Source organism: Scylla paramamosain, chromosome 36, assembly GCF_035594125.1.
Source record: "Scylla paramamosain isolate STU-SP2022 chromosome 36, ASM3559412v1, whole genome shotgun sequence".
Lineage (NCBI taxonomy): Eukaryota > Metazoa > Arthropoda > Malacostraca > Decapoda > Portunidae > Scylla > Scylla paramamosain.
Window position 1 is genome coordinate 9525211 of NC_087186.1, and position 14197 is coordinate 9539407.

The following is a 14197-nucleotide window of genomic DNA, read 5'->3' on the forward strand; positions in this document are numbered from 1 at the left end:
GCACCCAGGCCTTGGCCACCCATTGCCCCAGAGGTCACTGGTTATCGCCGTGTAGTAGTAGATAGCAATGTACGTAGGTCGACGTTGCCGTCGTCAAAATGGAATATAAGGCGAAGTAACGAACAATTCTCTCAGACCTAACTAGACTCCAAGAGTGGAGTGTTACAAGTTCCTGGAAGGTGTTCCCACTCGACAGCACCATGAAGCTCCTAGTCATTCTCTGCCTTGTGTTGGTCGTAAGTAATACTTAGAAGATTTTTCCTAAGTGCCTTGTGGGTCTCGATTTAAAATGTTGTTTCAGTATACTATGGTCCCCACATATTTCATGTCATTTACCATGTGTTGATATAATGCTGAATCTTGATGAGTGATTTTAATATCTTTTGTGGCACTTCGCATGTAGTGCTAATATTTTAATGTTACATTTGATTATTCTTTTATGTGATTATGTTATATGTGTCCTTACTTATGTGTTATAAGTTACTGAATGACCTGAGATTGGTCGATAAAAGCTTGCTAATGTAAAGTGAAAAGTGATGCCAAGATTTATCGAAAGGTCATTATATGTTTTAATATGTGTTGGAATTCTGGTCTTTCGTTGCTTGCGAGTATCATGAAATGTGTTAACTACTGGTTAATAAATAGTGGTAATGTTTCTGAACTGCATTTGTGGCTTACCCCACTGTGAGAACTCCGGTGTTTGTTATATAAAGAATTAGTGCAGTTCCTGCGTAACCTCTGCCTTCCCTTAAAGGTAAGGAGGAGGGTTACGACAAGTGTTAAAACAGCTAAACTTTAAAAAGAATATAACTACCTTTCATACTTTATAACAAAAAACTTCCACTCACTTCCACATAAACTTAGAGCCAAAATACTCACCAAATTTTCTATTAAAAAAAAAAAAAAAAAAAGGCAGATTAGATGAAACAGACAAGTTACCTTCTCTATCTCATAATCACTGAGGTTTTGTGCCTTGAGGTCAGCAATAACCTTCTCCCTGAAGTGCAGGAACCAGCCCCGTGCTTCCTTCTCCAGTATGCTGACCAGGATCGGCAACGCTTTCTTCATCAACTCCCTGAGATGTGAGCAATGAACATGACAATATCAGAAACAGAAATTAAGTATCATATCTGCACCTCTTCCTGTGACAAGTAAGATTTATTATCCACAAGAAGTGATAGAAGAGAGGAACGATTTCTTCATCAACTCCCTGAGGCAGGTTAGACTTTTCCTAATAGCAGCTAGAGAGCAGCAAACACACAGACACACAGATGCCCACCTGTTGAAGAGCCTGAGGTCCAGCTCCAGGCCCTGGGGTGTGGTGAAGATGTACGGCACGGGTGGCTGCTTCTCCCCACTCAGCTGGAACTTCTCCCATGTGGCACGCTTGATCTGTTGCACCATCCACGAACACAGGCCATCCACATCGCCATCCTGCGGAAAAGAGATTGGTCACCCTAGCTTGTATTTAAGTCACTGTTTTACTGCTCTATGCCACATTTTTTATTAATTACTCTTAGGATATTTCTACTTCTTATACAGTCATTCCTAAACACTGGCTGTCCGAGGCTCTATCCTGAGAGAATGCAGGAGATCGTCTACTTAACTGTGTCACTGCTATATGGTTCATCTTTCACTAATCCCAAATAATTCTCGAGACACCTACTAGAAACTGGAAAATCTATTCTTTTACTCTTTTTTTTCTTTTTGCTGGGAAGGGAGAAGCAAATATAGAAGCAGACAGGGAGTTCAAGAGTTTACCTTGCAAGTGATTAGCCAGAAAGAGAATTCAGTTCACAGAAAGGGAGAATACAGAAGCAGGCAGGGAATTCAAAAGTTTACCTTGCAAGTGATTAGCTAGAGAAAGCAGTTCAGGTTATAGGAAACCGTGAAGCAAATGCACAAGCAGGTGAGGAGTTCCAGAATTTACCTTGCACATGATTAATAAGAAAGAGAATTCAAGTCACAGGAAATGGGAAATATAGAAGCAGGTGCAAAGTTTGAGTTTACCTTGCAAGTCAATTCCTGGACTAGGTAGCTGCAACGCTCCTCCTTCATGCGTGCCTCCAGGTTGTGAGCCTGGACCCAGGGGATGCCCACCGCCAGGTCTGAAGGTTGAGGTCACAGATATTAATGGCAGAACTGAGATTTATAGGTACCCAAGACATCAGAAGTTTGCTGTTCCCTTAAAAAAAATAGTACTAAACTGAGGGTTAGTTACATACAAAAACTATCTGGTAAATTTGTTTTTACTGTAGAAACTAATGAAAGAATTGCTTTTTATTGTAGAAATTAAAGAAAAATATTGGACAATTTCCTGTCATATTCATAAACTTGCACAATTATACCTAAAAACCCAACAGATGAGTTTCTTTTCATCACAGAAAATAATGAAAACCGCAAGAAAATTTTCCACTACATTCACAGATTCTTAAAACTTCCTTACATCTGCAACTTTAAAGATAATAACTACTATAATATCACCTGCTGTAGAGACTGAATGTAAACACAACAAATCAAATGAAATAATCAAGCCATAAATGCAGCAGCACATACCAACTAGCATGAGGATCCCCTGCCAGACAGACTGCAGGGAGTGGGAGAGGGAGAACAAGGGAGAGGAGAGCCTGTTCTTGGCAGTGACCACAATGAGGGAGAGAGCAAGAGCCACATCATCCAGCAGGGAGTTGTGTGCCTTCTCACAGCCCTTCTGCAGCCACCCAGAGACCTGCCACCGGTGTGTCTGTCCAGGGAAATGCAGGGACTCCACCTCGAACTCCCTGTTGACAAGATGAGACTGTCAGAGTGTCTTTTTTTTAAGTCTCTCTGCACTGTCTGCCAAAACACTTCTATGCATACTTCCACTACTTTCCAAAGGCTCTAGTTGAAGTGATGTGGGTTTTTTAGGGTGTTTTTGAAGTTCCAGTGGCAGATTAATAAGATTTCTAAATTATTAACAGGTGAAACAGTCTTGAGAATGTGGCTAATCATCTCTGTGGCCTTTGAAAATTGTTGTGGTCAGATAGCATAGTGTTTCAGGACATGGGCCCCTGTCTGGTGATAGTGATGGTGGTGGTGAGTATGATAATAGTGATAAAAGTGATACTCAAGTTGAAAAATGGGCCAGAAATGCATAAAAAGTTAGTGACAAACATTATATCACTGTAAAAAGACGTGAAAATACCAAAAAAATCAAATAAGTGTCAAAAAGAGATAAATGAATAAAATATAAATAAATAAATAAAAAATAAATAAATAAACAGAATCTGAATGCCTTGAGGAACACTAGGCAATTCAAGCAGAGGGAATCAGATCCTCCCTGACTCCCTTGTACCCTGAATGTGTGAGGCCACCGTCCCTAAGCACTGGCAGCCGAGGACAGCACACGGCAGCAGTTACAGCAGCAGCAGCAGCAGTGGTAGAAGGCAGTCATGCAGTATTAGGGGTAAGGGGGGGATCATGCAGCATGCAACCCATCCTGCCACACCCTATGACTCCCCAGTGACTCAACACACTAGTCAGTATAGGTAATGACAATGACAACACTTCTATTAGCAATGCAACACTTGTTTGTCAGTGTGTTCTATTTGTATCATTGTGTTCTAGGGATATTTGTATGTTCTGTAAGGTATGGTATTGCCAGTGAAGGTTTTGGTGTTTTAATGGGTATATACAGATGAATGTTGCTTTTACAAATGTTTAGTTCATAATCTTTTTAAGTTACAGATGTATAATTTTTCCAGTGCTGATTTACAAATGCAGAATTTACAGTTTTGGAATACCTTAAAAATTCTATATGAAAATATTGAAAAGTACAAGAACTGTAAGTGATTCTGACTTACAAACCCTTTTTTTTCATTTGTAAACCACAATTCACCTGTATGTTAATAAATCTCACACTTGTACACCTCACACCACTTATGCTTCAACAGTAACACAAGAAACAACGACACCACTCAGTCAAGGAAAGTTGTTGTGTCTTAATCCCTCAACAGCATAATGATTTTCGCTTCACCTGAGCACCTCTTCATCTAAGTCAAAATACAAACAGATACAAGAAGGATTTAAAACACTTGATGACTCAGATGAAAATATTAAACCTATACTCCCTAAAAAAAAAAAAAAATGTGGTGGACAATTTCAATACACTATGAGGAGCCATCAAAGTCAAAAGGTTCAAAGGGAAAAGATCTCAGGAGGTGGAAGTTGCCATAAGATGAACACAACCACAGTCTATGAATCCTTTTTTGCAGAGTCCAGCGGTAGATGTGATCTGGCCATTCCTCACCTCTTGTTGGCTTCTTGGATTGATGCATCTGAGTCCATAGTGTTTGCTTATCAATTACATGAGTGACTTAAAGAGGTTACAGTGACAAATAAAGGAGGATATGTTGAATAATTGAGTAAGTGCTTGAAGTAAATGACGGTAATGTGTTTTAGCAGTTCCACAGTTATCAGATACATGAGTGACTTAAAGAGGTTACAATGACAAAATAAGGATGTGTTTAATTAAATAAAGGCCATAAGTGCTTTGGATAAGTAATGGTAACATGTCTGAGCAGTATCACATTCAATTATCAGATACATGAGTGACTTAAAGAGGTTACAATGATAAAAAAAAAACATTCAGGTTGAATCTACACCACCAGAAACACATACAAGTAAATAACCAACACATAATCAACCTATACATAGAGAGAAGCATCTTAGCACCCCGGATTCCTGTGTAGAGCCATTTAATTACAAGTGATGGCCTGGGTCTCACTTCCCCTCCCAGCCTGCCAGCCTCTCCCCAGCACACCTTTAAGCAACAACGCAAGACTTGAGTTTACAGTAAAAGTTAGCACGCCATAAACACGGTGAGGTTTGGGGTGCGGTGTGGAGGGAAATGAGGTGCCTGGGGGTTAAATGATTCCAAGGGAGGTAAGTGGGTGGGTGCAGGTTCTCAAAAATAGCCACAGTGCTGCCTGGGAGTAAGGGTCTTAATGGGGGCTGCATTCCTACTTAGCCTGCATCAATTAGTGTGTGTTGTGATGCGTTGGTGTTTGTGATGAGGCTGTAGTGTGTTTGTTTATATTGTTACTTGTTTATTATTTCATTATTTGTTTGTTGTTCTTAACGGGACCTGTGTTTCTACTTAGCTTGTGTCAATTAGTGTGTGTTGTGATGTGTTGTTGTTTGTGATGAAGGTATGGTATATTTGCTTACATTATTAGTATTTATTTGTTACTTTTAATAGAGACCTGGGTTTTTGCTTAGGCTGCATCAATTACTGTGTTTATTGTGACATGTTTTGATGTTTGTGACAAGTGTGGCATGTTTTGCTTACAATATTACTGGTATCATTATTTATTTTTTACATGCGTCAAGGAGACTACCTAAGGCATTAGAAAATAGGAGGAAAAGTCCATTCCTTGACACTTCTCTCCACAAAAAAATAAAATAAATAAACAGATAAATAAATAAAATAAATAAATAAATAAATAAATAAATAAATAAAATAAATAAATAAATAAATAAATAAATAAATAAATAAATGCTTTCCTAATTAATCTATCTGTTATAACTTCACATAAGATAAGATCACATATTTTGATGTTTACAAATAGTGTATGATAACTTTCCTTATATTAACCTACAGTGTGACATGTATTACAACCTCATACAGTGTACAGGACAGGTAATAAGTGGTTATCTATCAGTATGTAGGTCTTATACAGAGACTGCCACATGTAGGTCTGATGGCTTCTTGCAGCTTCCCTTGTGTTCTTATGCTTTTAGGTGACCCAAGAAAGTTAAGGGTGAGGTGAGAGACATCCAGGTGACAACCCCACACATGCCCCTTCAGGAGTGAGTCAAGCACTTCACACTGAGCAGAGAAGCCACGGAACGGACAGTGTGACACGAGAGATGCAACACCGAGACTTTAAGAGTGACAGCAGATGGTGATATAAGAGTGAATATGAAGAGAGGGCCAATTTCACAGTGATTTCTGACACTGAGAAGTTTAGAGCGAGTTCAGATGGTGATATTACAGTAAGGATGAAGAGGGAAATTTGCAGTGATTTCAAACATCCATATAGAGTGAGAAATGAAGAAAAACTTAAATTTAGAGTGATTCCAAGTGCTAAAATTAGAGTGAGAATGAAGAGAGTCATGTATATTAAAATTCAGAGTGATTCTGGACACCAATAAAGAGTGAGAAATGAAGCAAGATGTGAATATTGAGTGATTCAAGAAAGATTTACATTTAGAGTGATTTCAGATATTTATATTAGAGTGAAAAGGAGAAGACACTTAAAATTCAGTGATTCAAGACACTGATAGAGTGAGAAAAGAAGAGAGACTTAAATTTAGAGTGATTTCAGAGGCTTATATTAGAGTGAGAGTGAATACACACTTAAAATTCACAGTGATTCCAGCCACCAATAGTTAGAGTGACCAGAAAGGATAGAAAGACATCAATTTTACAAGTTTCTGCTTCCTGTTGCACATCGTGAGTGTTAATGTGTGTGTGCCTCATATCACTATTCCTTTACTACCAGAATTGTTCAATGGTTTAGTGTTTGCAGGAAAACCTACACGATTCACAGATACGATATATAATGGTATTAAATAATAAATAATAAATCAATCAGCATGAAATTCCTGATTATAAAAGAATGAATAATGCATTCAAGCCTGAAAATATTTTAAAAAGATATAGGAAGGAACTGGATGAATGGAATGGACTCAGTAATCAGGTTGAGAGTCATCTGAGAGCTTTAAAAGAAGATTAGATAAATTTATGGATGGAAATGATAGGTGAAAACAGGTAGGCATTTTTCATATAGGGACTACCACATGTAGGCCTGATGGCTTCCTACAGCTTTTGTTATTTTCTTATCCTCTAATGATACAAGGCACATACACAGTGACAATAAGAGTGAAAACTCCCAGTGAGGTGCCCTGGGGAGAACATGCTAGGGTAACAGAGAGCAAGGGAGGCTCATAAGGGTGTCTTGGATATAATGAGCCATAAATAAGAGGTAATTAAACCACTGGAGAACATGAATGGCTAATAACATCAAGGTGACACTCACAACACCAACACTGACACTTAACACTGACATACACATGAACCTGCACTGGAAAACTGGAAAAACTGCAAAGACTGGAAGAACTGTTCATCCATAATAGAAAAATAGAAAAGAGAGGATGTGAATGGCTGACAACATCAAGGGTGACAAAGACAACATCAACACTAACACTGAGACACACACTAACCTACACTGGAAAAACTGGAAAAAAAAAAAAAAACATGTTCATTCCTAACCGAAAAACACAAGATCGGACTAACATTCAGGACTCTAAACCTTTCACTGCAGCATAAGTAATGCAAGAAATCTTTACAAGCATCTACAAGAAAGAATAGGATTAAAAGAATATTAAAATCTACTCCTCTTGACAAAAACAAACTAACCAAACTGAAACCTAAATTCTTAAGCCCCACTGTCACAGAAGGCTCACAGTTACGGGAAAAAGGAAACTTGACTCAAAAGCTGCAATGTGTCATCACTAGGGAGTCTACCTAAATAAAAAAAACTTACATCATAATCCTTCCCATCACTAACAGAGACAGGAAACAGACACAGAGGGGCTCATAACTCAAGGAAAAGTGTACATGACAAAGAAACTTCAACGTATCACTCACCAGTTACTCTAATGACAAAACCTGAACTGTAAATGTAAACCCTAAGACACAGAAAATTAGAATTCTATGCCATAAAAAGACAGAAACCCTGAATTTTCTATGCCCTAAGAGAGACAGAAACCTTGAATCCTAAGGGCCTAATAGAGAGAGAAAATGTGAATAATAACCCCTAAGAGAGACGAAATGTGAATTCCGAGCCCTAAAAAGACTGAAAACCTGAATTCAAGCCCTAAGAGATACAGAGACCCTGAATTTTAAGCCCTAAGAGAGACAGAAACCTTGAATTCTAAGCTCTATGACACAAACAAGACTGACAGCGACTCATAACAGCAGGAAAAAGATACTGACTAGAGCTGCAGTAGGGAGTCTAAGGGGGAGCTAAGGAGGGTGACAAGAAGACAGGCAGTACAGTACCCTGAGCGTCGCAGTGTCTCCAGCTGATAACCGTTGAGGCGTCTTCGCTTCCCCTGACTGTCTCGATGCAGCCTTACCACAGTAGGGTGAGGGAGGGAGCAGGGGTTTTAGGGTTAGTGGTACATATTCATCGCAGGGTTAGTAGTAGTTGTAGTAGTTGTAGTAGTAGTAGTAGTAGTAGGGTCTTACTGATAGTACGTCAGAATTTACAGGGTTTTTAGAAGTGGTTGTGGTGGTGGTGGTAAAAGTGGTTGTGGTGGTTGAAGTAGTAGTAGCAGTAGTAGTGGTAGTAGTAGTAGTAGTAGTAGTAGTAGTAGTAGTAGTAGTAGTAGTAGAATAAAGTCTTATGGGTAGTGGTATGTATGAATTAAAGGGTTTAAGTAGCAGTAACAGTAGTAGCAGTAGTAGTAGTAGTAGTAGTAGTAACAGTAGAAAAACAGAAACAAATGAATAGTTTTACATATGAATCACAAGGCTTACAGTAATGGTAATAGTAGCAGTAACAGTAGCAGTAATAGTAGTAGCAAGTCTCAGGGAGTTAATATAGTACCAAGCATTAGTAACACTGGGGGAGAATGGGGCTAAGTGGTCCATACAGCTGGCAGGTGGATCAGTGACAGATGACACCACTAGAGAGCCCTGTGATGTGAGCTAACTTGACTTTTGTTGGGATAACTAAGACACTTTGGGGTTTACTGGGAGCTTGATCTTAAGGGGACCAGGAGGAGAGGGATGAGGACTGAGTGTGGGAAGGGAGAAAAGGGAGGGAGGGAATGGGAGAAATAACATAGAAGAAGAGATGGAAAAGGAATGTTTGAAGGGAAATAGAAAGTAATGTTTCAAGATAGGCAAAGAGGGAGGGAAGAGATGAAGGAGAGGAAAAGAAACAGGAAGGAAAGGGAAAGTTTGAAGGTGAGGAAGTCAGGATGAAGAAGAAGGGAAAGAAGTGAAAAAGGGAGAGAAAAAAAAGGAGAGGGAAAGGCAGGGAGGGAAGGAAGGAGTAAGGGAGAGGGAGAGGGAGAGAGAGAGAGAGAGAGAGAGAGAGAGAGAGAGAGAGAGAGAGAGAGAGAGAGAGAGAGAGAGAGAGAGAGAGAGAGAGAGAGAGAGAGAGAGAGAGCTGGGGGGGAGAAGAGAGAGAGAAAACAAGAATTGAAGGAAAAGTATGAGAAAGAGAAAGATGCACGACAAAGAGATAGAGAGAGAGAGAGAAAGAGAGTGATGTCAAAAAGAACTTATGTCACATTGGAAAAGGAGAAAAATCTGAATGAAGACAAGGAAACAAAGGATAAGAGAGAGAGAGAGAGAAGAAAGACAAAGAGAGGAAGAAGGAGATAAAGAGAGAAAGATGAAAAAAAGAGGGCACATCAAATTAGACATAGAAAATTTAAATGAAGATGAAGACAAAGAGGGAGAAAGGGAAGAAGTAGGAGAAAGAGGGAGGGAGAAAGGAGACAAAAAGAGGAAGAGGAAGGGACAAGTGACAGAGAGAAGGCAAATCAAGTCAGAGCTCAAAGAGGAAGGAAGGAGAGAAGTAGGTGAGGCAGGGACAAAGAGAGAGGGAGGGGAAGGGATAGGTGTGAGAAATAGGAGAGGGAAAAATACTCCACTTGTAAACATCACAAGTCCTGCTGCATTCATCTCTCCTCTTTAAGTAGACTATGTACACAGTCTCCCAACACACACACACATACATGCTCACACACACACACACACACACACACACACACACACACACACACACACACACACACACACACACACACACATACACAGACTCACTCACACACAGAGTTAAGCCTCCTGCTGGTGTAAGGGAGGCAGAGAACACACAGGAAACACCCAAGTGATATCCAAAGTGACACATAAGATCAGAATCACATCAGATTTAAAAGGAGATAAAAAGAAAAAAAAAAAAGAAATAAATTGAAGTCTGAGAGAATTGAAAGTACATGGGAAAAAATATATATAGGGACACATTAAATCATGCCATACAGTTAGTAATGATGGTAACAGTTATATACACAGTCTCTTGGGGAAACATGTATGAGGAATGTAAGTTAAGTTGAACCTCATAGGGATTATATAATAATGGCAGTTCCTGAAGGTTGATCCTCTGATGATCCTCTCCTTACCCTGAGACTCAAGCACGGTTAACTTAGCCAGAGGTGATCCAGAGATGATAAGCAATACCTGTCTGTCTGTCTGTGTGTCTGTCTCACTTGCATTACCAGAAAAGAATTGTTAGGTGTTCTAGATTAAAAAAAAATTGTTAGAAAAGAATTCAAGATCTGCAAAAATGGCAACGTTGTGTTACGTTAGAAATGTGTAAAGGAATAAAATGGTAATAATAATAATAATAATAATAATAATCAGCATGCAAAGCCAAAATACAGCTTTCACAAAATCAATAGACGGAAAAATAAACAAAACTCAATATGTATACAAAAAAAGTTATACATTCTGCAAAAATACAAAAAATGTTTCCGTCAATTTTCACCATAACAAGTCAAATTTAAAGCAAGTATAAACATTTTTTTTACCAAAACTATATTCCCTTTTTTTTCATTTTCACCACTACTACTACTATTATCACTACTATTACTATTACTACTCTTGGTTAATGGGCCATTAATATTCTACAAAACAAACTACGTATATATTTAATCCCAATACGTATATAAAAAAGAGTAAGATTTTTAAGTGAATGTGTGTGTGTGTGTGTGTGTGTGTGTAGATAGTGAGATAATGGAGGTATTTTGGTTTAATAAGACTTAATAAGGTAGAATGACTGACCCTGAGAGGCATAAATATTCTTGGTTGCTGAGGTGGTCATGGTGGTGATGGTGGTGGTGGTGGTGGTAGTGGTCATGGTGGTGGTGGTGGTGGTATGTAAGAATGTTTGTACATAAGTGATATAAGTAATGTTTGTAGTGGTAGTAAGAATCAATAGTAGTGAATTTAAGTCCTAGTAATAGTAAAGCTATACACACACACACACACACACACACACACACACACACACACAAAATATTAATGCAAAATATTCAATAAAAATCAAATTAAACACTTATCCTTTCCTTCCTTCTCTCTCTCTCTCTCTCTCTCTCTCTCTCTCTCTCTCTCTCTCTCTCTCTCTCTCTCTCTCTCTCTCTCTCTCTCTCTCTCTCTCCACACACACACACATACAATAGCAAACACCATTATATTATATCAAAACAGCCTCTCTTCCTTATCACTATTTGAAATGCCTGCCACTGTTTGCCCTTATCTTCTTATCTCTACAAGGAAGAAAGGGATGATAGGAACAGGTGGGTAGAATAGGCAAGGCAAGGCAAGGCAAGGTAAGGTGAGGTGAGGTAAGGTAATGTAAGATAAGATAAAGAACAAGAAGGAAGAGCAGGTTTTTGGAGACAAAGGAAGAGGGAAAGGAAGGGGGATGGGGAGAGGATAGATAAGGTTAAATAAAGAAGAGGTTTTTGGTGGAAGAAAAGGAGAGGGAACATAAGGAAAAGGGAGAGTAAAAAAGGGAGAGGAAGGAAAGAAAGAGAGAAATGGTGGAAGTGAAGAAAAAGGTAAGAAAAACAATGAAAGGGTTTTTTTTTGGAGAGGGAAAGGTAAGGAATGGGAGAGGAAAGGGAGAGGAAGGAAGGGGAAAGGGAGAGGGATGGTGAACAGAAGGCAGGAGACACTTAAAGAGGATAGCACAGTCTTGTCTTTGTTGGTGTCCATTCCCTGCTCTCCCTCTCCCTCTCCCTTCCCTCTCCCTGTGTCACTTGCATCTCCCTTTTTCTGACTCCCTTTCCTGTCGCCTTACATCTTTCCTTCCTCCCTTTTATTTTACGTGTGGGCTCTCTCTCTCTCTCTCTCTCTCCTCTCTCTCTCTCTCTCTCTCTCTCTCTCTCTCTCTCTCTCTCTCTCTCTCTCCAAAACTCCTTTACTCCATACTATCATTTTTTATCTCATTCAGTTCCTCCTCCTCCTCTCACTTCCTCTCACTCACATACCTGTCACTTCTCACTATACTTCATCTTCCTCTCCCAACTCTCATTTCTCACTCCTTCCTCTCCCCTCCTCTCCTCCCCTTTTCTTATTCTTTTCATTGCAAACATCCATCCATCTTCCATCTAATCATTATTCCTTGCCGGGAGAACGAGAGGAAAATTACTCTCTCTCTCTCTCTCTCTCTCTCTCTCTCTCTCTCTCTCTCTCTCTCGCTATCCTGTTGATAATATTTCAATAGCGCGTGGAATTTTTGTTTATACTAAAATATTTAATTAAATCCTGGAGTGTTCCCATAATCCATTTGACTCACGAACCTTTTAAGGAATTTAAGAACTATAAATTATGTAATATTTCACTGAATCCCAAAATCCATAGGTGTTACCATAATGCACTTGACTCAATGCCCTTTTATGATCGTTTTAAGGAATCTAGGCTTATCTGGCAGCTATGAATGATGTAATACTGAGAGACACACTAGCGTTACATACACCCTTATCTCTTGTGGAAGCGAAAATCCCAACTACACCATTAAACTTTTTAGGATTTCATTTATCTTCAAAAAAAGAATTATCTGCTAAACTCTTAACGAGGGAATTTGATACAGCAACTCACAACTTTAGGAATCTACGGAACGCAATGACCTAAATTCTTTGTGAACGAACTGGTAAACTACATAAACCCACATCTTGGTCTTAAAAAAGCTTCTGAACTCTTTACGAAGGCGCAGAATAAGCCGCAGAAATCCCACAGCTTAGTATTGCGCAAGGTACACGTCTTAGGTCTTCAATACTACTACCTCTTTACTTTTGCTTCTTTACGAGGGAACACAATACGCTGCACGCCCCGACACTGCTAAATACTGCATGTCTAGTCGGCGATACGCTTCTAAACCAAACCAATTGGAAAGGTTACAAAACACCCATAGCTTAGTATTACAAAAGTTACGTTAATTTAATAGGTTTCCAATACACTTTTAAACTCTATACGAGGGAACAGAACAGAGTACACAAACCCATAGCTTAGTATTGTGCGTCTTTGTGTTTTAATACGCTTCTAAACTAAACCAAGTAACTGAATAGACTACAGAACGCCCGCAGCTTGGTAATTGAGTGTATCTGGTTTTCAGTACGCTTCTAAACTAAACCAGGTAACTTAATGCACTACAAAAACACCCATAGCTTAGTATTGCATAAGGTACATTAATTTCTTTAGCAGACTTACCCCTTCTCGCGTATGGAGTGGAGGTGATGATTGGACAGTCGCCTTGGGTCGCCTTTTGAGTCCACAGCCACAGCGTCCAACTCGTCGAAGGAGGGCGTTACAAAAGCATCGCGGAGAATCAAGGGCTTCACTCTCACTCCTCCTAGTCCTCCGTTCCCGCCATTGCTCCCCCCTCCTCCTCCCCCTCCTCCTCCTATTCCGGGTCCATTTCCTCCTCCTCCTCCCCCTCCTCCGACTCCACTGACGGTTCCCAAACTTCCTCCTCCATTTCCTACTCCGAAGTTGCCTGGGTGGTGGAGGAAATGTTTTCGGGGTGTTAAAAATAAGGCGTGCTGGTAAAACTGGTGATGGTTATGATAAGTTGTAAGGTTCGCCTTGAAGTTTATTGGGTTATGTTACGAGTTTTGGGTTCGCCTTGAGAATTTTGAGTATAATCTTGAAATTTTTTTGGGTTTGCCTTAAATTTTGAAGAGTTACTCGAAGAGCTTTGAGTGTCATCTTGAAATATAGGAGTTAACTTTGAAAATTTGAGTTACTTCAAGAATCTTTTGAATTTACATTCAGATTTTTTTAATTAACTTAAAAATCTTGGTGTTTACCTTAAAAATTTGAACATTACCAAACATTTACCTTAAAATATGAGCAACCACCTTAAAATTTTCGAATAATACTTAAAGAATTACTAGATTCACCTAGAATTCTGGACAGATACATAAAAAAAAAGAAAAAAAAATATATAACCCTAAATATCAATAGTAACTTTAAAAACTACCGTTACCCACAAACTCTTGGGTCAAAATACACTCACCTGAGGATACTGTGGAGGGCGTGTCATGCTGGACGGCGACGGGCGGCGGGAGGTGCAGA

The 14197-nt window shown here is 39.3% G+C and overlaps 1 protein-coding gene across 3 annotated transcripts in view; it reads right to left on the reverse strand.

Annotated features, from left to right (window-relative positions):
- The window catches only part of LOC135090940 (uncharacterized), a 61582-nt gene that overhangs the window by 13104 nt on the left and 34281 nt on the right, over positions 1-14197 (reverse strand). For 2 of the 3 annotated variants that reach the window (XM_063988168.1, XM_063988169.1), the window contains exons 4-10: positions 14139-14197; positions 13331-13616; positions 8108-8179; positions 2557-2780; positions 2011-2108; positions 1280-1434; positions 940-1075 (exon numbers count right to left, since the gene is read on the reverse strand). The exon at positions 14139-14197 is cut by the window's right edge and continues 38 nt beyond it. In XM_063988168.1, coding sequence (XP_063844238.1) covers positions 940-1075; positions 1280-1434; positions 2011-2108; positions 2557-2780; positions 8108-8179; positions 13331-13616; positions 14139-14197 — 1030 coding nt within the window. The remainder of the gene's footprint in view (positions 1-939; positions 1076-1279; positions 1435-2010; positions 2109-2556; positions 2781-8107; positions 8180-13330; positions 13617-14138) is intronic. The other variant, XM_063988170.1, reaches the window with a different exon arrangement.